Here is a 26,274-nt window from a genome sequence, read left to right on the forward strand (position 1 = left end):
TACAGATATTTTTTGCTTTCTCTATTTTTTTGGCTATGTTCCAGATATCTGAGGTTATCCCATAATGTCCTCTGAATAGGTGACGTATCTATATTCTAAAGTATTTAAAGTATGATACATTTTCTTCAAAATTCATTTATATAGCAAGTCCTACCAAATACAAAGATGAACCTACTTACAATCGACCTCTAAATTCAAGGATTAATTAGTTTGCAGATTTATAGCAAAAGAACTTTTGTTTTGATTCATTTCATTAAAAGGAAATCATTTTTAAAATTCATTTTCAGAATGGAGGGATGTAAGCCACCAAATGTTATCTTTTCAAGGAAGATTCTTCTACCTTCAAGTTCATAGAAAAATAATGAAATTAAAGTACTAGGTAGACACAAATGGATTATGAAGCCATCTTTCTAACACTAAAAAAGTTTACTACATAGCCCACAAAGACCAAGAAAGTAGTATCAAACTCAAATACTTAGTTGCTAAGATTACTACAGTATGTATTTTCCTAATTATAAAGCTCAAGTTGCCACTTTTCTCACACCATTTTTAAATATATTCTACATCAAAAAGAGATTTGATTTGATAATGTGGTAATCATTTAAAAATGACCCTAGTTAAAATAAAAATTAGAATCTAGAATTCAGAATCTCTTAAACACTAGGTTCTAGCTTAAAACATTAGCAGTCTTATTATTCTACTGTTTATACTTCATACCAAACATACCCTCCAAATAAGAACCTACATTTTCATATTTTGATAAAACATTAAAAAAAATTACACCAAACAGTGGGACGTTTAATACATTTAATAACCAATATCACTAGGTTACAGTGCTCATACGCATCAAGTGATGTTTTCCCAATCAGCTCAGAGAAAGAAAGAAATACAAAACTAGATTTTTAAGAATGTTAATAGCAGTATTAATCTTCTTTCCTTAGTCATGAAATATTTATAACAAAGGTATGACTCAAATAAAACACACAAGTACCCTTAAAATAAATGGCTAATAAGGATATAATTGTAAAGGAAAATAACTTGATCCATCCAAACAGAGCATTAAAGAGAAATTAAATAATTTGTGCATTACCCTGAAGACACATCCAGGTGTCCACTTTGGAATAAACGAATAGGTAAGCATTTTACTTAAGAAATAAAAGACTTTAGTATTAGAGATGACTTAATCCAAAATTGAAAGGGAAAACATCGTTTTTTAAAACAAGGCTCTCCTATTTAAGTGGTTAGTTTAGATTTTTTGGCTGATGTTTTAATACCTTTGAAAATTCTTCAGGTTCCTTTATATCTAATGACCGTGTTGCAAATTCTAATAGTTCTTCTGAGTTCTCCAAGGCATTATTACATTGACTGAGCTGACTCTAAAAAACAATAATAAATCTTTAAAATAAAATTTCCTATTTCCATTAGAACCTTAAATATATATTTTTAAAATGAACTTACAATTTTAATAGAAAAAACTGAACAAAAATATTTTAGAGAGCTATTAAAGTAACATATTCACTAGTCATATATGTAACAAATTTAACTATCTTAATATATTGTACTTAACATCTTTCCATAATTTGTTCAAAACAGTTTAATTGCATTCAGCTATAGATAAACTCATCCCTTAAAAAACAAAACAGAAAATAAAGCAATCATAAATAGTTCAGGTCAAATTAAACATTTTTCTCAATCAGGGCTGTCAGAAATTTATCAACTATTTTTTTTAACCATAAACAATTTAAATTATCAAAATAGTCCATCTGCAGAAAACATCCTCTATAAATGAAGACTAGGTTTCTTGATGATATTTAACAAATAAAACTAAAGTTTATGAATCAAGTTAAAGGTACGTGCAGTTGAGCACAATTTTAGTAGTCCATTTATCATGTTACTCAAGTAATACATACTGCCATAAATGCTAATTTATAGTTTCCAAAATTGGATAACATAAGGAATCACAAATGTAAATGCTAAGATTTCAAAAAGAATAAAGAAGAACAAAAGACATAACTGTTGCAGTGATGTGCCCTGCCACTGTGATGTATTAATTTCACATACCAGTCTGTCTTAGTCAGTTCTCTGTCACTCTTTATCATCTGTGATCTAAAACTAAGCCAGTCGTGCAGAAATATTGTTAGTGATACCTTTAAACGAAGAAACAGATCTATTTCTAAGTTTTCTTAATGTACCCAAGATTCTTCTTCAGAATATTAATAGCTATTTATTACTATCTATTTCATATTCCAATCTACTTAGGTACCCCCTAAGATCGGCACTAAGGATAAACTATGGCTCATTTTATTTGTTTCTGGATGTGTCATATTTTTTCTTTGGAAAAGGAGAACAGTTTTGCCCTATCTTGGTGAACAATAGGTTTTCATGTGTTATTCTAAGAACCTAACCACAATTTCCTAAAAATACTATAAGTAAATTAAGTAAAGTATAGTATCTTCCTAAAAATACTATAAGTAAATAAGTAAAAATTCCTATAAGTAAAATTTTTACAAGTTCCAAAGAATAATTAGCAAACCATCATTTGAAATATTCCATTTGTATAAGAGCTTTACGAAAAGTTTGAGCAAAATCACTGAGATGGTAGCTAATAATGGTAGCTAATAATGGTCTACACAGGGACGCCTGGGTGGCTCAGTTGGTTAAGCCACTGCCTTCAGCTCAGGTCATGATCCCGGGGTCCTGAGATCGAGTCCCACATCAGGCTCCTCGGTGGGGAGACTGCTTCTCTCTCTGCCTCTGCCTGCTTGTGCACTGTCTCTCTCTCTCTGACAAATAAATAAATAAAATATTTTTAAAAAAATAATGGTCTACACAGGATCACTAGGGGACACTAAGTGAATGCAGTATTAAAATAAAAAATAACAAAAAGAATAAGGAATATATCTCAAGAAACTATTAAAGGGAAAGAACCCAATCTGAGGTCAAAATTTAAGATAAAATATCTTATTCTAAGAAAAGACTACAGGTGCACCTGAGTGGCTCAGTTGGTTAAGCATTTGCCTTTGGCTCAGGTTATGATCTCAGGGTCCTGGAATGAGCTCCATATCCTGGCTCCCTGCTCAGTGAGGTGTGTGCTTCTCCCTCGTCCTTTGTCCCTCCCCCTGCTGGTGCACTCTCTCTCTCTCTCAAATAAAATCTTTATATTAAGAAAAAAAAAAAAAGGAAAGAAAATGCTATGGATTTGCTTTCAAGTCAAGAGGGAAAGTTTAAGAAAAGGGTACAAAGGAATACAATTTAAAGACCAATAACTTGTCAGTTATTTAGAGTAACTGATAAAATTTTAATGAAAACAACATGCTATCGAGTTTGGAAACCCAAAAGAAGAACAGAGATGTTCTACTGTCTCCAACTAAAGAAGAAAATGGCACTGGTAGCCAAGTTGTGAATCCTTTTAATATTTGGTTTTTAAACTATCCCAATAAAGCCTTATGGTTTAAATTACCATTAGGGTGGTATCATCCTCCCTTTTCCTTTGAAAACAATGAATTTATTTCACTAAGCTTATAATTCAACAACTCAGTCTTACTTTATAGCCTATCTCTTCATCTCCCCTAGATCACTATTCCTATAAAAAAAAGTTGCCAAAATTTTTGTGGCATTGAGAGGCAAGTATTAAGAGTTATAAAGGGCAACCGGATGTAAGATTTTTTTTTTAAAAAAAGAAGAAAACAAAAACAATGGAATCACTGGAAAAAATGAAGATCTCAAGTGTTCAAACAGGAAGAGAAAATGGTCCTAAAATCCTTGCAGTTACCAGTTTCAAAGAGCATCATCTCACACCCATTAAGATGGCTACTACCAAAAAAATTTAAAACATGGATGAACAGGTGATGTTGGTCAAAAAGTACAAATTCCCAGTTATAAAATAAGTCCTGGGTGTATAATGTACAGCATGGTGAAAAGAATTATATTTTTTAAAAGTAATCTCTAGGCCCACTGTGGGGCTTGAACTCATGACCCAAAGATCAAGAGTCAAATGCTCTACCAAATGAGCCAGCCAGGTGCCCCTACAGTACTGTGTATTTAAACACTGCTAAGAAAGTAGAACTTAACTTATCAAACTCCACACCCACCTAACAAATAATCCAGTCAAGAAATGGGCAGTAGACATAAACAGAAAACCAATTAGCATCAGAGAAAGGCAAATCAAAACCACAATGAGATACCACCTCATACCACTCAAAATGGCTAAAATTAACAACTCAGCAAACAAAAGATGGTGAGGATGTGGAGAAAGCTCTGATGCTGTTGGTAGGAAAGCAAACTGGTGCAGTCACTCTGGAAAACAGTATGGAGGTTCCTCAAAAAGTTAAAAATAGAACTACTCTATGACCCAGCAATTGCACTACAAGGTATTTACCCCAAAGTGACAAATGTAGTGATGTGAAGGGGCTACATGCACCCAAAGGCTTGTAGCAGAAATGTCCACAAGAGTCAAACTATGGAAAAATCCCAGATGTCCATCAACAGAGGAGTGGATAAAGAGCATGTGGAATACTACTCAGTTATCAAAAACAATGAAACCTTGCCATCTGTAATGATGTGGATGGAACCAGAGGGTATTATGCTGAGTGAAATGTCAGTCAAAGACAAATACCATGTGATTTCACTCATATGTGGAATTGAAGAAACAAAACAGATGAACATGGGGAAGGAAGGAAAAATATAGTAAGATGAAAATCGAGAGAAGACAAATCATAAGGGACTCTTAACTATAGGAAACAAATTGAGAATTGCTGAAGGGGAAGTGAGTGGGGGAAAGGGATAATCAGGTGATGGGCATTAAGGAGGGTACCTGATGTAACTAGCTCTGGGTGTTATCTGCAACTGATGAATCACTAAATTTTACCTCTGAAACTGATGAAAAAAATATATGACATAAAATTAAAAGCAGTAATTTGTGAACAGTCTCAGAAAAAAAAGATCTTCAAAGTTCTCATCACAAAAAAAAGTGTATAACTATGCATGGTGATGGATTCAATCAACTAGACACTCTGGTGGTCATTTTGCAATATGTATAAAAACTAAATTATTACACTGTACACCTAAAATGGACATAATGTTATAGGTCACATCGCCGTTTATTATTTTTTAAGATTTTATTTATTTATTTGAGAAAGAGCAAAAGTAAGAGAGATTATGGAGAGAGAGAAGCAGACTCACTGCTGAGTGGAAAGCCTGAAATAGGGCTCAATCCCAGGATCCTGAGACAATGACCTGAGCCACGATACTGAATAATTGCACCTCTATGAGGTATTTGGAATAATCAAAATCATGGAAACACACTGGTGGTTTGCCAGGTAGTGCGGTATGGGGGAAATAGGAAGTTGTTGTTCAATGGGGATAATTTCAGTTTTAAAAGATAAAAAGTTCTAGAGATATGTTAAACAACAATGTCAACAGAGTTAACCCACTCCTGAACTGTACATTTAAAAATGATTACCGAGGGGAAACACCTGGGTGGCTCAGTCATTTAAGCATCTGTCTTCAGCTCAGGTCATGATCCCAGGTCCTGGGATCGAGCCCCACATCAGGCTTGCTGCTCAGCAGAAAGCCTACTTCTCCCTCTCCCACTCCCCATGCTTGTGTTCTTTCTCACTGTGTCTCTCTCTGTCAAATAAATAAACAAAATCTTTAAATAAATAAATAAAATTTAAAAAATAAAAATTATTACAAGGGACGCCTGTATGGCTCAGTTGTTTAAGCATCTGCCTTCTGGCTCAGGTCATGATCCCAGGGTCCTCCCTGCCCAGCAGGGAGCCTGCTTCTCTCTCTCTGCCTGCACTGCCCCTGCTTTTGCGCTCTGACAAATAAGCAAATAAAATCTTAAGAAAAAAAAAGGCTACAAGGGTAAATCTTGGGTTTTTACCACAATTAAGAAAAAACAAGACTGGAGCACCTGGGTGGCTCAGTGGGTTAAGCCTCTGCCTTCGGCTCAGGTCATGATCTTAGGGTCCTGGGATCGAGCCCCACATTGGGCTCTCTGCTCAGTGGGGAGCCTGCTTCCCCCTCTCTCTCTGCCTGACTCTCTGCCTATGTGTGATGTCTGTCAAATAAGTAAATAAAATCTTAAAAAAAAAAACCAAGATATATATAACCAAAACAAAGTTAATAATCATTTTCTATAAGATAAAAGTAGTTATTCACAGAAATTCACTGATTTTTTCCTGTCAGTAAATCAAGTATTAAATAGACTAAAATTGGGACGCCTGGGTGGCTCAGTTGGTTAAGCAGCTGCCTTCGGCTCAGGTCATGATCCCAGCGTCCTGGGATCGAGTCCCACATCGGGCTCCTTGCTCAGCAGGGAGCCTGCTTCTCCCTCTGCCTCTGCCTGCCATTCTGTCTGCCTGTGCTCGCTCTCTCCCCCTCTCTCTGATAAATAAATAAAATCTTTAAAAAATAATAATAATACATAGACTAAAATTATTCATATTTAAATATGTTGTATGAACTCACCTGTAACTCTTGTGATTTACGAGCTTGTTCCTGTTTGATACTGTTAATCATACTTTCTTTCACCTCATCCAAAATAGAATATAAACTATCAAATTCTTCATCTAATTCTGAAAGTACGTTAGAAGAATTTTCCTGTTTAATAAACAAAACAATGATTATACTGGAGCTGTCAAACATTAGAAAACTAAGAGATATGCTTATCAAAGGAGAGAATATATTACAGTATAAACTACCCCACGCAAAAATCATATAAACAACAAAATTCTAGTATGTGACATAGGCTTTAAAAACAGGTAAATCATAGAGGCTGGCTGCTAATGCCAACAGCACTATCTCCATTATGTTGAGTTAAACAGCTTTTTATAGACTGGCCCATATTCTTTTTAGCTTTTAGACACTGTTTCTGCAGGACAATGTGAAAGGCTGTTTAAAGGTTGCCAACTTGTCCAGACCTTCAGGTTCCAAGGCAGACCCTAAGCCAGTAGTTCTCAACCTTTGTTGTGCATCAGAATCATCTATGATGCATTTTAATAAAATAATCAAGATTTTGATTCCATAACTGAAGAACAATATGTGCTAATTTTGTGAAATCTTAAAATATTTTAGGTTGTCTGAAGCAGTGTGTTTATATAAGATATACATAACTTAAAAGACCAAGCAATTCCTTACTGGACCTAAGAGATTTATCAAACACTGAATTTGAGTGCTCTAAGGAACCTCAGAAGTCATCTACTGACTAGAATTTGTAGTCAAACTACTAAATTTCAGGAATTAAAATACAGAAAAGTGACTTGCCCAAAGCCACACAACTAGTGATTAGAGGTAGAACCAATAAAGCATTTCAAGCCTGCTAACTTCCCAGTTCCTTACTGCCTCAATTAAGCACGATGCTGCTATTTCAACAATAACTTAAAATATCTGTGAAACCTCTAGATAAGCAATATCTACACTTGCAGCAATTATGAGACAGAAGAAACTATGTTAGGCATTTTTCAACTTAGATGAATCATTCAATAAAGAGAATTGGGCACTGGTTAAGAAAACTAATATGTACAACCTGCTGCAATAACATAAACCAAACTTTTGCTTATAATTTTTACAGAAGCCAGACTCATGTCACTGGAGTCTTACCAAAAGTGGTGTAAATCATTTTACTAATTGATTTACAGTGATAAAGAACAAGCTGCGGCAACAAACGTGCAGTCTGGTAGGCAAAGGACCTAAGTCAAATCTTGCATTAACTACTGAGTAACAGTGTGACCTTGGACAAGCCACTTAAATTCCTGGACCTCAGTTTACTCATCTGTAAAAAGAGAACGGACTAATCCTCAATAACCAATTGGTACATCCTCACAGTCTCTTGCCTACTACCTCTTATGCTCCCAACTCCAGCGACAAGACTGTAGTTAAATGCCCCCTCTATTTTTTTTTTCTGGATTCTAAGGTAGAGTACTAATAATTTATTAATCAGAGAAATTGTTTGGACTAGCTCATGGTCTATTTTTCCAGATGTCAAATGTGATGATTCCCTTATATATAGATCAAGAGCCTTAACACAACTAGCTTTGCTTATTTAAAGAAAGTGGACTCCTGGATTCACCAAATTTTCCAGTAAAATAGTTTGGGAAAGACAGTTAAGTGGTGAAGATCTTAATCAACTAACTTCAATTATTACAAATTCAGAAGTAAAGGAAATAAAAGGACTATAAGGTTTACCAGGCCAAGATACAGGCAATAACCTAGGTTCAAACAAAAACCATAGGGAAGGACTTACTCTCTACAAGTGTCCTATAAATCTTCTGTTTATTTTACCAAAAAATGACCACTAAATTCAGTAAGACATATTCATCAACATTTGATTATATACAGTATGGATTATCTGCCCAAAGCTGGGACCATTTCCTTAAGTATTCCTCTTCCTATTAGCACTTTTATTTTTTTACTTTTATTTTTACTTTCTTCCAGTTCTATATGCAAACTTCTTACCATCCACATTTTCCTTCCACTATTTATTATAAAAGAAATAGCTTCTCAGTACTCTGAAAAAATATAATTTGCTCTTAATTAAAATTACAAAAGACAAATCTATAATGGAAAGGGTGAAACGCGAGCACTACAATATTCCCTACCAACTACTATAGCAAAGTTTTCTTCTTTCCTTACTATTTCTTTCCATTGATAATACAAAAAAAGGAAGGAAAACATTTTTATTTATCTACCATTTAAAAACCTTACTCTCAGGGCACGTGCCTGGGTGGCTCAGTTGGTTAAGCATCTGCCTTCAACTCAGGTCATGACCCCAGGGTCCTGAGATCAAGCCCCGCATCAGACTCCCTTCTCACCCAGGAGTCCGTCGATTCTCCCTCTCCTTCTGTCTCTCCCCTCCACCTGTGCGCATGCTCAAAACACATGCATTTAAATAAAGAAATAAGTAAAATAAAAACCTTACTCTCACCTCCTTTAATTTATAATCTAGAGTTGATATATTTATACTTTTGATCTGACCCAACAATCATTCATTATGACACAGTACTGAAACATTTTTAAAAAGATTAATACCTGAACTCCCTTTAGTGTTTGATTTAGTGTATCAATAAAGTTCTGAATTTCATCATTTTTATTTGCCAGGGTTGAAATGATCCTTTGTAGAGCTTCCTAGGATTAAAACAAGAAAAACACTTAGCATCATAATATTTTTAATAAGAGAATTATAAACCCATAACAACTTTCTAAATAAACCATACATTATATAAGAGGAGATAAATTGCCAAAGGCCTATAATTACAAAAGATGGGATATGTATTTGTGCTATTTTATAAACCTTATTCCTAGTGTACAATTTAATCACCACCATACCATTCATATTGAAGATGATCAGTATTATTTAATACCAATAGTATTATTTTAGGTCATAGGACCAGGGCCAAGGAATAAAATCAAATCCTTAAATGCTGCAAAACAAATGGAGCTTTCTAATAGGATATGAGGGAGAAAAACAAAGAGGCACTAAAAGTTGACACTTTATTTATAAAAATAAAAAACATTTTAGAAACACAAAAGTAGATAAAAAAAAATCCATTTTGAGTTTATCTTTGTGTACGGTTTAAGAGAATGGTTGAGTTTCATTCTTCTACTTATAGCTGTCCAGTTTTCCCAGCACCATTTATTGAAGAGACTGTCTTTTTTCCACTGTATATTTTTTCCTGTTTTGTCAAAGATTATTTGACTATAGAGTTGAGGGTCCATATCTGGGCTCTCTACTCTGTTCCACTGGTCTATGTGTCTGTTTTTATGCCAGTACCATGCTGTCTTGGTGATCACAGCTTTGTAATAAAGCTTGAAATCAGGTAACGTGATGCCCCCAATTTTGTTTTTGTTTTTCAACATTTCCTTAGCGATTCGGGGTCTCTTCTGATTCCATACAAATTTTTGGATTATTAGCTCCAGCTCTTTGAAGAATACCGGTGGAATTTTGATCAGAATGGCATTAAAAGTATATATTGCTCTAGGCAGTATAGACATTTTAACAATGTTTATTCTTCCAATCCAAGAGCAGGGAATGGTCTTCCATCTTTTTGTGTCTTCTTCAATTTCTTTCATGAGTGTTCTGTAGTTCCTCAAGTACAGATCCTTTACCTCTTTGGTTAGGTTTATTCCCAGGTATCTTATGGTTCTTGGTGCTATAGTAAATGGAATCAATTCTCTAATTTCCCTTTCTGTATTTTCATTGTTAGTGTATAAGAAAGACACTGATTTCTGCACATTGACTTTGTATCCTGCCACGTTGCTGAATTGCTGTATGAGTCCTAGTAGTTTGGGGGTGGAGTCTTTTGGGTTTTCCATATAAAGAATCATGTCATCTGTGAATAGAGAGTTTGACTTCTTCATTGCCAATTTGGATACCTTTTATTTCTCTTTGTTGTCTGATTGCTGTTGCTAGGACTTCTAATACTATGTTGAACAAGAGTGGTGAAAGTGGGCATCCTTGTCTTGTTCCTGATCTCAATGGGAAGGCTGCATCAGAATCCTAGAGGAGAACATAGGCAGTAATCTCTTTGATATCAGCCACAGCGACTTCTTTAAAGATATGTCTCCAAAGGCAAAGGAAACAAAAGCCAAAATAAACTTTTAGGACTTCATCAAAATCAAAAGCTTCTGCACAGCAAAGGAAACAGTCAAGAAAACAAAGAAGCAACCCACGGAATGGGAGAAGATATTTGCAAATAACAGTACAGACAAAAGGTTCATATCCAGGTTCTATAATGAACTCCTCAAACTCAACACACACGAAACAGGCAAACATATCAAAAATGGGCAGAAGATATGAACAGACACTTCTCCAATCAAGACATATAAATGGCTATCAGACACATGAAAAAATGTTCATCATCACTAGCCCTCAGGGAGATTCAAATTAAAACCACATTGAGATATCACCTTACACCAGTTAGAATGGCCAAAATTAAGAAAACAGGAAATAACATGTGTTGGAGAGGATGTGGAGAAAGGGGAACCCTCTTCCACTGTTGGTGGGAATGCAAGTTGGTGCAGCCTCTTTGGAGAACAGTGTGGAGATTCCTCAAGAAATTAAAAATAGAACTTCCCTATGATCCTGCCATTGCACTCCTGGGTATTTACCCCAAAGATACAGATGTAGTGAAAAGAAGGGCCATCTGTACCCCAATGTTTATAGCAGCAATGGCCACGGTCGCCAAACTATGGAGAGCACCGAATCCTAACTACTAGACTACCAGGGAGGTTCGCCAAACTATGGAAAGAACTAAGATGCCCTTCAACGGACAAATGGATAAGGAAGTTGTGGTCCATATACACTATGGAGTATTATGCCTCCATCAGAAAGGATGAATACCCAACTTTTGTAGCAACATGGACCGGACTGGAAGAGATAATGCTGAGTGAAATAAGTCAAGCAGAGAGAGTCAACTATCATACGGTTTCACTTATTTGTGGAGCATAACAAATATCATGGAAAACAAGGGGTGTTAGAGAGGAGAAGGGAGTTGGGGTAAATTGGAAGGGGAGGTGAATCACAAGAGACTATGGACTCTGAAAAACAATCTGAGGGGTTTGAAGTGGTGGGGGGGTGGGGGATTGGGGTACCAGGTGGTGGGTATTATAGAGGGCACGGATTGCATGGAGCACTGGGTGTGGTGAAAAAATAATGAACACTGTTTTTCTGAAAATAAATAAATTAATTTAATTAAAAAAAACTGTAGCTAAAATTATAATATTCACTGCAACAGTTAGCAGATTCTATAAAACCATAAAAGTAATTTTAGTAGCAAATACCTCATACTTTTTGATAGTGCTTCCTATTTAAATAAAATCCTTGGTTATTTAATCTTCTCATACTATCTCGTTCAGTGCTGTACAATAAGATACTCTGCTATGATGGACATATCCTATATAGACTGTCCAAATTGGCAATCAATAGCTACATGAAACTAATGAGCTCTTGAAATGTAGACAGAACTGAGGAACTGAGTTTACTGTTTTTAACTTTAGTTATTTTCACTTTTTATAGCCACGTGTGACAAGTACTGTCATACTGGACAGCCTAAGTCTAGTTGTTCAATAACTCTTCATGAGTAGTAATAGCAAAATCCATACAAGGTACTTGTACTCTCAGTAAAAATCAAATGCAAGTACTTTCACTTTATAATTTTCTCAGAAGCCCAAGCCTTGTTTCTCTAAATACTTACAAGTATAAATATTTTAATAATGTCCTACAAGACTTTATGATAAGTTCTTCTCAAAATATAATCCGATATCAATAAAGGGCTATATGTAAAGAGCTCCAAAAATAAAATGATAAAGGGAAAATATTTTAATAAGTATTCACAAGGCATTAGAGTAGTAAAAATTTAAAAGTAATCACAACAGCTCTCATTTAATTCTCACAAGAATCCCTGGAGATAAGGAGATATTAACATCATCCCTGAGGCTGCCTAGGGCTCTCTGCTGTATTCACTTACCTTTATTATTTCTTCCCATCCTCACTGCTGGTGGTATTTTATTGTTTTATTTTTTATTTGACAGACAGAGATCAAAAGTAGGCAGAGAGGCAGCCAGAGAGAGAGAGGAGGGAGCAGGCTCCCTGCCAAGCAGAGAGCCCAATGCGGAGCTTGATCCCAGGACCCTGAGATCATGACCTGAGCCAAAGGCAGAGGCTTTAACCCACTGAGCCACCCAGGTGCCCCTGCTGGTGGTATTTTGATACAATACAATGAAATTATGTCATGACAGATAAACATCAAGAGTTAGCTGTTTATCCTGTTGGTGTTCTTCGCAGAAACAGGTGCACCAAGATTTGAACACAAAACAACTAGCAGAGGGGCAAAATGAAGCTGAGACTTGGGGCAGGAGTGGGCACAGTTCTAGGGGCAAGAATGGTAGTACAGAGATGCAGAAACAGAGGACAGATGACTTAAGAGTCTTTCAGTTATTCATCCAAGGTAGGTTCTATATATATTTAAAAACACAATGGAAGAGTAAAAGTGGTTCTGCACAATCACTGGGCTGTGTAGAGTAAGCTTCAGTCAAGACTGGGCTCTTTCTGGGACACAAGGCGGCTCAGTCAGTTGAGCATCTGACTAGATTTCAGCTCAGGTTATGATCTTGGGGTCATGAAATCAAGCCCCAGGTTGGGCTCAGTATGAGTCTGGGATTCTCTCTCCCCCTTTCCCTCTGCTCCCGATTCTTGCTCTCATTGCTTGCTATCTCCCTCTAAGATAAATAAATAAATCTTTAAAAAAGAAAAGAAGAGACTCTTCTTGGTAAATGGACTATACCTGCTTCCCTTTTTATCCCTCCTAATGGCAGGGCACATCTGTATGGTACAGATGAGAAAATGATAGAAACTGCTAGGAAGGTATAAATTATGCTCAGCCTACCTCCAAAATCCATGCTGTTTACCTCTTTAGAATACTGTCTCTAAGTCTAACCAATTTGCTCATCATATGAAATAGCCAGACAATAAATTATATATTCTTTTAAAATTTTGGTTTGCTAAGACTCTTTGTGACATATAAAATGGTCAAAATTCCCATAACAGAAAATCACTGCTTGAGGTTAAACTGTCCAGTACTAAGCATACTTGTGAACTTTAAGGTAAAAAAGAAGAGTCTTCTAGTAGAGATTTTATCCCATAGAGTTAGGCCCAATGAATTCAACTCAATAACTAAATTTCAATTGCCAGGATATATGTGAATACAATAAACATTGAAGGAAATTTCACAAAGAAACTGTAGAGCATTGGTATGTAAAAAAGGTAGAACTAGTTCAGAGCCAAAACAAAACAAAACAAAAACAAAAAAAACCCCCAAAATCTCCCTAGTACAAAACAGCTTTCCACTTTCATTTTTTGGGATTTCTGTAGCAAAAATTCTTTGGAGATAGCTAAAGCCTATTTGTCTCAGCTAGGTAACCTCTAAGTCCAAACATTTTAATGAGAAACCTCCTACCATTTTAAAGCTATTCACTGGGTAGAGTTAAAAACATCTAAACGCTCTAAGGTTTATTAAGTTTTCAAGCTAAATTCTTTATACTTCTGAGAATTACCTACTTACTGGGGATGCCCCAGTGGCTTAGTTGGTTAAGCATCTGCTCTCAGTTCAGGTCATGATCACAGGAGGATTCAGCTTCGCCCTCTGCAACTCCCCCACTCGTTCTCGTTCTCTCTCTCTCTCTCAAATAAATAAAATCTTTTAAAAAAAAAAGTTACCCACTTACTGAAAGTCATTAGAGTCTGTTCTCACAGTAACGTTACAGGAAAGAATACAGCCTTTATCAATGCAACATTCAACAGGCATATAGCGAGGGCCAAACAGTAGCCACATCAAAAAAAGTAAAACAGGTGAAGTTAATTTGAATATTTTACTTAACCCAACTGATCCAAAATATTATCCCAACATGTAATCAAAATTTAACAATTACCAAATTCCTTTTTTCCTTCCTTTTTAGTACTAGGTCTTCAAAATTTGATGCGCATTTTACACTTACAGTACATCTCAATTCAAATGAGTCACATTTCCAGTGCCCAATAACCAAATGGGACACAAAGCTACCATACTGGACAAAAAAGTCCATCCAAATAGTCCATATATTTCTAAGACTGGGATCAAGGCAAAGATCCTATATAGATCTGCTTAATTAATAAAAGCTTTCTTAATTTTTTCTCAGAATACCAGAATTTCTATATATGTTTACCATATGCTAGATTCCTGGAATTACAATAGCTGTTATTGAATATAAGCTAAAATGTTACAACCAAATTCCTTTACCAGAATTTCACTAATTTCTCAATTTTTCTTTATGTAAATATTATCTTTCCATATTATTATACGAGAAAATATTATAATATTACCACTTCTCAAAAATAAACAAAACTCCAATGCTTAAGCAACTTTCCCTTTGGGATTCCACTAATACCATAAGAGAAAGCTACTCTTCTCTCCTGTAAAACTTACACTGCTCATTAGTTTTGGTTGGAAAAAACTTAAACGTCCATATCAAGGCTGGTATCTGACAAAAACAAAGCTGCCCTGAAGACAGCTTATACAAACTTAAAGAATCACCAGGCTCCTTCGTGTACGGTATTGCTCCATACTTCCAAACTATAATACCCTGAGATTACAGTTAATCTTATGGTTAAGACTATTTTAAAAATCTAATGGTAAAGACTATTCTCCTTTAATTCATTCAAAATTCTGCTGTTACCAGAAGATGAAAAATTATCTTTCTTAATCTGTATTGGCGCATGAAGTGTTAATAGCAATATTTCTGGAAAGAAACCCTACGATCTGTGTAGTAAAGCTTTTGGGGTAATGGTATTCCATAGGAATTACCTAAGGCTTTAAAAACACCATTATCGGGGCACCTGGGTGGCTCAGTGGGTTAAAAATACCATACTCCCCCAGAAACTGGTGGGGAAGGAAAGGTCTTTAAAGGTTGATATAGTAGTTCAGGGGAACACCTTCTCATTCTTTGAAGAGAAAATGCTTTATCACTCACATTTTGCACTTCACTAGGAGTTCTAGTACAGACTGAGGGTCTACCACAGAACACCTACATAAAGGGCCCACATCCTAAGAAAGACAGCTTACCTTACTGCCAAAGTAACAAAGACTGAAGTCTGAGATTCTCAGGGTGGGGGTGTTACTTCAATCTCTAGATAGGGAGCACTTTGGAGCCTTTGCTATAATATAAACCACTGAGATGCTACACAAATAAACAAGACAGCTGTAGAGGGCTTTGGAGCCTCAGCATTTATGGTGACCTATATTTTAGCAGCTACCAAATATATTAGAAAACATGCCTGTAGTGGGACACCTGGGTGGCTCAGTGAGTTAAGTGTCTTCCTTCGGCTCAGGACGTGATCTCCAGCTCCTGGGACTGAGCCTCATATGGGGGCTCCTTGCTCTGCAGGGAGTCTGCTTCTCCCTCTCCCTCTACCCCCGTCTTGAGCTCACTCTCTCACGTGCTCTCAATCTCATATAAACAAATAAAATCTTAAGAAAAAAAGAAAGAAAGAAAGAAAGAACATGGCTGCAGAAGAAGCAATCATCCAGATGACTACGAATCAGAACCCAAAGCAACCAATGTGACCTTGGTAGCTAATACAGATAAAGTGCTACCTCTACTGTAAGCTTTTCTAAGAAGAAAAAAGGGAGGTATCCTGAAAGTTTACAAGGACAGATTGCTGAAGGGCTCCAGAACCTCTGAAGCCACTTGCCCTTTAATCTGGAGAGAATGAGCAATTGCAAAAGACTAATTAAGAATTCACACTTAATATTCTTCTGTAGTGGAAGTTCTTCAGGAAGGGATGAGAAATAAATTATCAAGGGGACCAGGGCTTCAACCATTCTGGCCCTCAGAAGAACAGGGACTAGCTAGACTACAGGTGAAAATGAAATGAAGACAGAAAGAACTAAGGAACTTGGAGCTGAGCAGAACTGGAAAACAAATTACAAGAACCAAAATATTTAAGTACCCAAACTTATAGAACTATAAAACCAAAAACTTATAAACTACAAAACTTATAAAAACTAAAGGATTAGGATTCCATGAACTGAGTTCTGAAACTTAACCCCAGCTTGTGTATGTGCTAAGAGGCTGAAGTTTCTATAGTGGAAGGACTTAGAGAAGAAGTATATATGGGGATTATGTGTACCTAATATAAGAGGTATGCAACAGGAGGCTAACTGAATAGGTATAAAATCCAACATAATTTTGTTAAAGTTTTTCTAAATATGGCAGGCAACATGCCAGGGAGGATATCTATATTCAGAAACTTAAAGAAAGAGACAGAAAATTAAAGGATACCATAATCCTTTTGAGTTTTCTATCCCAGTTTATCCCTTTTGGGCCTCCACAATTAATAGTTTTTATAATGGAGACACAGTAATGTTAAAGAAGTTGAGGAGGAAGCACAAAGCCAAAAGCTCCAAGAAATGTAATGTAAGCTGTGCACAATCAGTGCACCATTAGATACAGAGCCTCTCCTCTGAGCTCTAGACTGTTTTCATCCAACTGCTTACTTGGAATCTCCACTTGGATATCTCATAAGCATTTCAAAACTCAGAATCTCATAATGTCTCCTACTAAATCTGAGCCCTTCTCTAGTGTTCTTCTCTGCAAATGGCGATACTAACCGCAAAATCAGAAACCCAGGCCACCATCATTACACCCTCTCCTTTCATCTGTGCTCTATGTGTAATCACCAAGTCCTGAGGACTTTATCTCCTAAACAGTTCTATAATCATTACTAGTATCTTAGTACAAGTTAATATCATATCTGAACTTATACTCCTGTAAAACTTAACTGGCTTGTGATCCATTCTTTCTCCCCCAATAATCAGTTCTGTATACTGCAGCTAGAATATGATAGCATCACTCTTCCTGCTTAATAGTTGGTCTTCAATGGCTTTCCACTGGTCCTTGGATTAAAACTGAGAATCTTTAACATGACCTGTTAACATGATCTTACATAATCTATAAAACCCTGCATGATCTTTCTACTGCCTACCTCTCCTGCTTCAATTCACACCAGATTTCCTCTTCCTTGCCACAGTAGCCTTATTTCTAACATGCCTTGTTTCCCACCTGGGAACTCTCACACCTATCAGTTCCTCTGCCTATAAGCACTGTTCTAAAACATATACATGATGTACCATTAAAAGAAGTTCCATCAAAAAAAAAAAAAAAGAAGAAGAAGAAGTTCCATCATTAAGACAAGTTCCAAAAAGGTATTTATGAAATGAGCTCACTGTGATATATATTAGCCTCAGTTATTATCAAATCCTGATGATGGAGGAGGACATCTGCTCTGTGGGATTCTATCAATGAGAAAGGATGCCTACAAGGGTCTCAGATTTCACCTCAGACCTCCAGTATCTCTTTACCTTCCAATAAAATTATACTGTGCAAGACTTCTGCTGGGATGACTAAGAGTTCTAGGTGATACAGGTCTGAAGATATGCTTTGCCAAATATCAATTCTGCCAGATCACAGTAAAATATACAGGACATGAGTCTCCAAAGATATCGTGAGATTGCACAGGCAATCTCAGCCATTATTCTTTGGTCAAAAAGCACAGTTACCAGGATCTCAAAAACTGAGGACTGAGCCTGCCAATTACTTGACTAGGGAGATAAGCTAAGGTAAGTGTTATGCTAACAAAAACGAAAAAAAAGTAAGGAGGGGGGAGTATACACCCCAGCCAAGCGCAACTGCAATCATTCCCATGGAATGGATCAAAAATCTAGGAGCTGGGATGTACAAAGCATGAGGCACCCTCTTCAAAGGAGCATAGCTTAATGTTATGCCTATAACATTAATCACAATAGTCACAATAAATCATGTGAAGTAAAAGCACAATAGTCGCTGAGCAAAACAATAAATAACACTTTTATACTAAGAGCCAAGCATCATTTTAAGCTTTTTACATATATTTATTTAATCTTCTCAAGAATCCTATGAAGTAGGACACTATTATTATCCCCATTTTCTTTTTTTTTTTTAAGATTTTATTTATTTATTTGACAGAGAGAAATCACAAGTAGACAGAGAGACAGGCTGAGAGAGAGAGAGGGAAGCAGGCTCCCTGCTGAGCGGAGAGCCCAATGCAGGACTGGATCTCAGGACCCCGAGATGATGACCTGAGCCGAAGGCAGTGGCTTCACCCATTGAGCCACTCAGGCACCCTTATCCCCATTTTCTAATTTGAAAGCTGAGGTACAAAGAGGTTAAATGAGTGTGCCCATGATCTCAGTGCTAAAATGTGGCAGTCTGTGTTCAAATTAAGGCAGTCTGACTCCTGAGTCTGTGCTTTCAATTTTTACACTGTACTACCTGAAAATAAAGATCTGAGGTATATGAAAAGACTATCTAAGGGCACCAAAAAGACTAAGATTTTACCTCAAGATTGTAAAAACCAGAACAGTTCAACAGATTTTAACATGTACCACCCTGCCAGATCCAAGGTCAACAAAAACAGCTATTCTTACTGTAAATGTATCATCTTATAAGTGTTAACATGATGAATTCCAACATTAGAAATGGCATGGTTCTCGGGACGCCTGGGTGGCTCAGTTGGTTAAGCAGCTGCCTTCAGCTCAGGTCATGATCCCAGCGTGCTGGGATCCAGTCCCACATCGGGCTCCTTGCTCAGCAGGGAGCCTGCTTCTCCCTCTGCCTCTGCCTGCCATTCTGTCTGCCTGTGCTCGCTCGCTCTCCCTCTCTCTCTCTCTGATAAATAAATAAAATCTTTATTAAAAAAAAAAGAAATGGCATGGTTCTACTGGTTTTAGCCTAATATATGTGAAGATGACAAATTTGAATGCTGAGTCTTAATTTTGCTACATCCAACAAAAAACTGCCAACTTGGGTTACTTACTTGAAAACTATCAGTGCAACCAGCCCCTGAAATTATGGTGCAGAAACTTCCTGTTCTTAGAACCAGTGACAGAAAACCATTATACCCAAGTTCATATGCTAGTCTCAATTGAGGCCCTCAATGACCATGTGCTCATAATTAGAGAAATACTCTATGTGTTTTCCACCAGCCACCTACTCACATCAAGAGATTTCTGACTCAAACTCTACATTAGTATTCCAGACTGCTGAAATACACAAATCTAGAATCCACTGCAAATATTACTAGTCAATCTACAATTTAAGAGAGTCAAACTATTCTTACGGTCATTTCAGTAGTATTCATTAAGCACCTTCTACATGCCAGGAACTGTGTCTTTTTAATCATCACAACAGATTTTTTTTTTTTTTTGACAGAGAGCAAGACAGCCAGAGAGGGAATACAAGCAGGGGGAGTGGGAGAGGAAGAAGCAGGCTTCGCATTGAGCAGGCAGCCTGATGCAAGCCTCGATCCCAGGATCCTGGGATCATGACCTAAGCCAAAGGCAGACCCTTAACAACTGAGCCACCCAGGCTCCCCACAACAGATTTTTTAAAAGTAGTATCAGTGAGGAGCCTGGGTGGCTCAGTAGGTTAAGCCTCTGCCTTCGGCTCAAGTCATTATGCCAAGGCCCTGGGATAGAACCCAGTATTGCTCGGCGGGGAGCCTGCTTCCTCCTCTCTCTCTCTCTGCCTGCCTCTCTGCCTACTTGTGATCTCTGTCAAATAAATAAAGTATTAAAAATAAATAAGTAAATAAATAAAATAAAAAGTAGTATCAATCTTTGCATTTTATGGTTGAAGAAAAGGAAGGTTAGAGAAGTTAAGAAAATTTCTTAGATCACACAACTATCAGGTAGCAGTCACAGTTCAAATCTAAGAAGGTGCCTGTAATTTTACACTACTTTAGGCTGCTTATACTGCCAGAGTGTACAAAACAAGCAAGAACCATAAGGTTCTTGCAATCAGAGCAAAGGGACCAATGCAACCAGGAGAGAGCCCTTCTGGAAAATATCCTAATGCCACCAGGAATGATGCCACTTGCATCATACCACACCATAGACTTTGAATTAAGTAATTAAGTAATAAGAGTTAAAATCCAGAAAGTTCTATCCAACTGATAAGCTATACAACCAGAATCTCACCAGCTCTCCATAGCGCTGGCAACACAAAGAAGAGTATTTGCTCAGATGTTATGTGAAGAGCTGAAAATGGAGAGTTATAGATTGCTGAGGAATTCAGGAATCTAATTACCACAAATAGCTAGATGGTAGAAAGCTATGCCCTCTCTTAACACTGAAACAGTTAGGAACACTACCTATTTACAAAGACAACTGAGGTGATCCAGAGAAAAAAATCTAATAAAAGACCTGGGAGGGAACTGTATCTTTCAATGTTGAGCCTAGCTGTAAGACATCAGGACAGAAGTACTCTCCCACCTAGGATTTGAAGAAATATAACGAGTCACAAGCTAAAGAAGTCTTAGCCATGCACAGTGACCTCTAAACTGGTTGTTTCATTCAGTGAAGTCTAGGAAGCCAAAGAAACCAGAGGTCCCACCACCTAACTGAGGGAGGTGCAATGGGAATGAAGATAAGGGTGCACTCAGGTTCTGCTGGTGGCAGTATAAACTAACAACCCTACTGAAGGGCAACTTGGCAATACATACCAAAGATTTTTAAAAGTTTAGACACATTGGGGCACCTGGGTGGCTCAGTGGGTTAAAGCCTCTGCCTTCAGCTCGGGTCATGATCCCAGGGTGCTAGGATCGAGCCCCGAATCGGGCTCTCTGCTCAGCGGGGAGTCTGCTTCCTCTCTCCTCTCTCTCTCTCCTCTCTGCCTGCCTCTCTGCCTACTTGTGATCTCTGTCAAATTAAAAAAAAAAAATAAAAACTTATTAAAAAAAGTTTAGACACATTGACTCAATAAATCCATTTCTACTAATTTTTCTTTTTTTTTTTTTTTTAAAGATTTTATTTATTTATTTGACAGACAGAGACCACAAGTAGGCAGAGAGGCAGGCAGAGAGAGAGAGGAGGAAGCAGGCTCCCCATTGAGCAGAGAGCACAATGCAGGGCTCGATCCCAGGACCCTGGGATCATGACCCAAGCCGAAGGCAGCGGCTTAACCACTGAGCCACCCAGGCGCCCCTCTACTAATTTTTTCTAAGTAAATAATTAAAGGTATAAGCAGAGACTTGGCTACAAGATGTTCATCCAACACCAGAAGGTTGGGACCAACATAAATATACAATAAGAAGCACTGATTAAAAATCAATGCATCCACACAAAGAATTCTTCACTAAGTATAGAATAAAACTAACATGATAAAAGATTTATAATATATTAAGTGAAAGGCAAACTATAAAGCAGTATTACCATGGCATGATACCATAATTTTTTTAAGTTTCTATATGCATTAAAAAATTGAAATGTAATACATACAAATATTAAAACAGGTTACATCTGAGTAGGAGGGTTATGGGTGATTTTCATTTATCTATATTTCCTATTTTCCTACAATAAGCTTGTATTACTTATATTTATAATGTAACAAAAGTACACCGACTGGCTGTGCTAACAACACCTTGTTATAAATTAGCTCAAAATATAATTAGCTATCAATCAATAAGTATCAATAACTAAGACCAGATTCTAACAGAACCTTATGGCTAGAAAGAGTACCAACTGAGTACCAACAAAAAGAGAGGTGGAGATAAAATCTACCATCTTTAAAATACTGTCAACCCTAGGCTGGAGTAGATTATTTATCACCATGGCAAACATTCAGTATATGTTTACTGCATGAATAATCCTGCTTCCATTCAGCCAGGCATTGCAAAGAAGCACAGTGTTAAAATTAAAATGAACGAGTGAATGAATGAATGAAAAAAAGAGCGAGCAGGAGGGAGGTGGGAGGGCACGAGGGCAGTGGGAGACAGAGAGGAAGGAAGGATGAATCTGCTTCACCATCGACTTCTGAACTGCCTGGTTCTGGGTTAGAACTGCACCAGTGTACTTATAAATGGATTTTTTACAGTTAAGTACTGTAAATATATTTTCCCTTTCTTATAACTTTCTTAACATTTTCTTTTCTCTAGCTTACTTTATTATAAGAATACAACATATGGGGGCACCTGGGTGGCTCAGTGGTTGAAGCCTCTGCCTTTGACTCAGGTCATGATTTCAGGGTCCTAGGATGGAGCCCCACATCTGGCTCACTCTCAGCAGGGAGCCTGGTCTCCCCCCAACCCCGCCCACCTGCCTCTCTGCCTGCTTGTGATCTCTGTCAAATAAATAAATAAAATCTTAAAAAAATTAAAAAGAATACAACATATGATACATATACAAAATGTATGCCAAATGACTGTTTACCGTATCCATAGGCTTCCAGTTTACTTTTTCAGTCAAAAGTAAGCTATTAAGGGGCACCTGGGTGGCTCAGTGGGTTAAGCCTCTGCCTTTGGCTCAGGTCATGATCCCAGGGTTCTGGGATCGAGCCCCGCATCAGGCTCTCTGCTCGGTGGGGAGCCTGCTTCCCCACCACCACCACCTCTCTGCCTACTTGTGATCTCTCTCTCTGTCAAATAAATAAAATCTTTTAAAAAAGAGGAAAAAGAAAAAAAAGTAGGCTATTAGTAGTTAAGTTTTGAGGGAGTCAAAAGTTATATGCATATTCTCAACTGTGTCAGGGGCACGTCAGCACACCTAATTCCTGTGTTGTTCAAGGGTCAACTTGTTATATCCAATGTTTTTAAACCGCCAAGTTCAATTCAAAAATGAACACATCTGTATTTAAATATAGTGATCAAGAGTATGTCAGTATGGTCCTTTAAAGAGGGTATCTTATGCCTGTACATCCCAGATTACTTTGATCCATTCCATGGGAATGACTGCAGTTGCGTTTGGATAGGGTATATAAAACTCAACGTATACTTTCCTGTTCACAGCTCTACTTTAGAGAGCTAAGACCCTCCTTCAAAAACAAAAAAAGAGCAGGAGAGGGGATACAGACACACACACACACACACACACACACGAAAAAATGGTATCAGGGCATCAAGGCAGACCAAATTCCAGGGTTTTACATTAATCATGTTCTATTACTTTCTATCAATGGTTTTCCCTAGATTTAATTAGCTTCTTTTAAAAAACAAACAAACTATTTTATAGGAGCACGAGCACCAGAATGGCTCTGTGGGTTAAGCATCTACCTTCAGCTCAGGTCATGATCTCAGAGTTCTGGGATCCAGCCCAAGGTTAAGCTCCTTTCTCAGCAGGGACTCTGCTTTTTCCTCTCACTCTGCCCCTCCCCATGCTCATATGCACATGCACGAGTGGACTCTCTCTCTCTCAGAGAAATAAGCAAATCTTTTTTTTTTTTTTTAAGATTTATTTATTTGACAGAGAGAGATTACAAGTAGGCAGAGAGGCAGGCAGAGAGAGAGAGGAGGAAGCAGGCTCCCTGCTGAGCAGAGAGCCCGATGCGGGACTCGATCCCAGGACCCTGAGATCATGACCTGAGCCGAAGGCAGCGGCTTAACCCACTGAGCCACCCAGGTGCCCAGAAATAAGCAAATCTTAAAAAAAAAAAAAAAAAAAAAAACTATAGGGATTCATTCCTATTAACATCCCAAATTTTAATTAATCATATCACCATTAAAGACAAAGGATTCAGGAAAGAAGAGTGGTAATGAAAAAAGCTTGGGTCGTGAAGAAAGATAGGGCTTAAATGCAGACTATCAGTTGCTAGCTGTGCAACCCTAAAGAAGTCAGTTAGCTTCTGAGTTTGGTTTTCTATATAGATGTGCAACTGGAGTAAGTTATCGTGAGAGTTTAAAGCAATCTAACACAATAGTAGATGCAGAACAATACTCAAATTTCATTTTTCTTTCTTTTCTTCGGGAAATATATTTTTTTGACTGAGAAGAGGAAGTAATTTTGGAACATGAAAATGGCTGACTGTCTGGATATGGAGGTCTCTGAACTGCTAAGGAACAATATAGGAAAAGAAGAGCTAATACCAGCGTGGAGGAGGAAACTGGGATAAGGAAGCCATGTGGAGACCACTACTTGCTACAGCCTGTCATGCTTTAAAACTCCCCCTATTCAGTTCAATCTCCCCAACCTACATTTGTCCCCTCTTGCAAAGTCAACCCTTACCTTCTACTTTCCAAATAGCAAGTAAAGAAAATGCAGGAAAAAGTAGGATAAACCCAACATTTTACAATGTATGCTCTTAACAACATCCCTCCCCTGGGCTGGCCCTTCCTTTCCACCTTTATTATTCCTACAGCATGTACCTTTCCTAGAAACAGCAACCCCTATGAATACAAATGATCTCCTTTCCAAAACCTTAAACTATCAAATTCTAAGGGCCAAGATTCTAGAAAGGTATAAATGTCTGTTGTTTCCTTGGTTTCTTTGAACATACGCATTTATTCAGGTACAGAAACCTTTGGGATTTTATCTTAAAACCACTTAAGGACATAATCAAAAGGTTTGAGTATCAAACAAAGCCACCTATCCATAACACATCCTGTTCGCAAAAGTGTCCCAGAAACTCGATATGAACAAAATCCTTCTGTTTATTTCTAGGAGATAATACTGTGGTTTTCTGTATCCAACAGTATGCCTTACACACCCAAGGCAATTGTGTTTTCTTCCTCTACTCAAACAGAGCATCTGTTGCTAACACAACACTGAAGTCCAAGTTATTTTCACAGACAAAAAAGCAGCTGGTCAAGCTAGTCCATCTGCTGACTAGCCACCATCAAGCTTCTGTAAGACTGTCCAGTTAACTTAACTCCTATTGTCAGACTGCATGAGTCACAACTCCCAATCCTCTTTCAATTAGGATTCAACAACTCTTTTTTGACACCACCATTTGAAATCACTTATTACAGACACAAAGACAGAAAAACGTATTTTAAAACTCAAGGTCAAAGGTTAAAAATGGTAGATTGGATTAGAAAAATAGTTACACAAATTATCAACAAAAGGAAAAAGTTATTTTGAAGTTGGGATTATGAAATTCATAACAATAGCCAGCAGTACTCAATGTGGGCTAAGCACCAAGGATTTTTAAAAACTAACATGATCTTCTCAATAACCTTCTGATGTAAGTACAATTGTTACCTCTCTTCTATAGATGAGAAAATAGAGACACATAGCTAACTACCCAAGTTCATTCAGCTCATAGTTGGTCGTAATACTGGAGACCTGGCTCCAAAGCCATCCTCTTTAATAATTTAAAGCCCAAATCCCAATTATTTACTAACAGGTGTATATATTCAAGCCATCCTCACCATTTGCCACTTGTAGTACCTCACCATTTTCCTTACGATGACTAACGTATCATAGCTGCTACTATTTTCATTATAACATGTTATTTTATTTTTTCTATTTATTTGAGAGAGAGAGTGTGTGTGCGTGAGAGAGAGCAGGAGCGCGACCGAGAGCACAAGCAGAGGGGAGGGGTAGGGGGAGTTGTAGACTCTCCAGTGGACCAAGGAGCCCGATGAGGGGCTCAGTCCCAGGAGCCCAGGATCATGGGAAGGAGAGGCCAAAGGTAGACCCTTAACCGACTGAGCCACCCAGGTGCCTGTCATTATAACATTTTATAACATGGAAGAATAATCACACCTGAGGTGTAATACTTACTTAAAGAGAAATACACAGTTCATTATTAGTTGAGGTATAGAACTGATTCTGCAGTAATTCATGAGAAAAAAATGCTGAAATTCATAGCAATAAATCGGTTATAAGCATTCACACCCGATACTTGTTTTAAGCTATAAAAGAAAATAGTTTTTTATTAGAAATATTATTTGATACCAACAAATGAAATGAAATTCAGCACCTTTTC

The 26,274-nt window shown here is 37.3% G+C and overlaps 1 protein-coding gene across 5 annotated transcripts in view; it reads right to left on the reverse strand.

Annotated features, from left to right (window-relative positions):
* FSD1L (fibronectin type III and SPRY domain containing 1 like) overlaps positions 1-26,274 on the reverse strand; it is a 73,640-nt gene that overhangs the window by 40,800 nt on the left and 6,566 nt on the right. For 3 of the 5 annotated variants that reach the window (XM_059141871.1, XM_059141870.1, XM_059141872.1), the window contains exons 2-4: positions 9,034-9,129; positions 6,475-6,606; positions 1,275-1,376 (exon numbers count right to left, since the gene is read on the reverse strand). The exons of 1 other annotated variant lie outside the window; for it this stretch is intronic. In XM_059141871.1, coding sequence (XP_058997854.1) covers positions 1,275-1,376; positions 6,475-6,606; positions 9,034-9,129 — 330 coding nt within the window. Of the gene's footprint in view, positions 1-1,274; positions 1,377-6,474; positions 6,607-9,033; positions 9,130-10,377; positions 10,502-26,274 lie in introns of all 5 variants that reach the window. One more of the 5 variants, XM_059141874.1, reaches the window with a different exon arrangement.

This window comes from Mustela lutreola, chromosome 12 (assembly GCF_030435805.1).
Source record: "Mustela lutreola isolate mMusLut2 chromosome 12, mMusLut2.pri, whole genome shotgun sequence".
Taxonomy (NCBI): Eukaryota; Metazoa; Chordata; class Mammalia; order Carnivora; family Mustelidae; genus Mustela; species Mustela lutreola.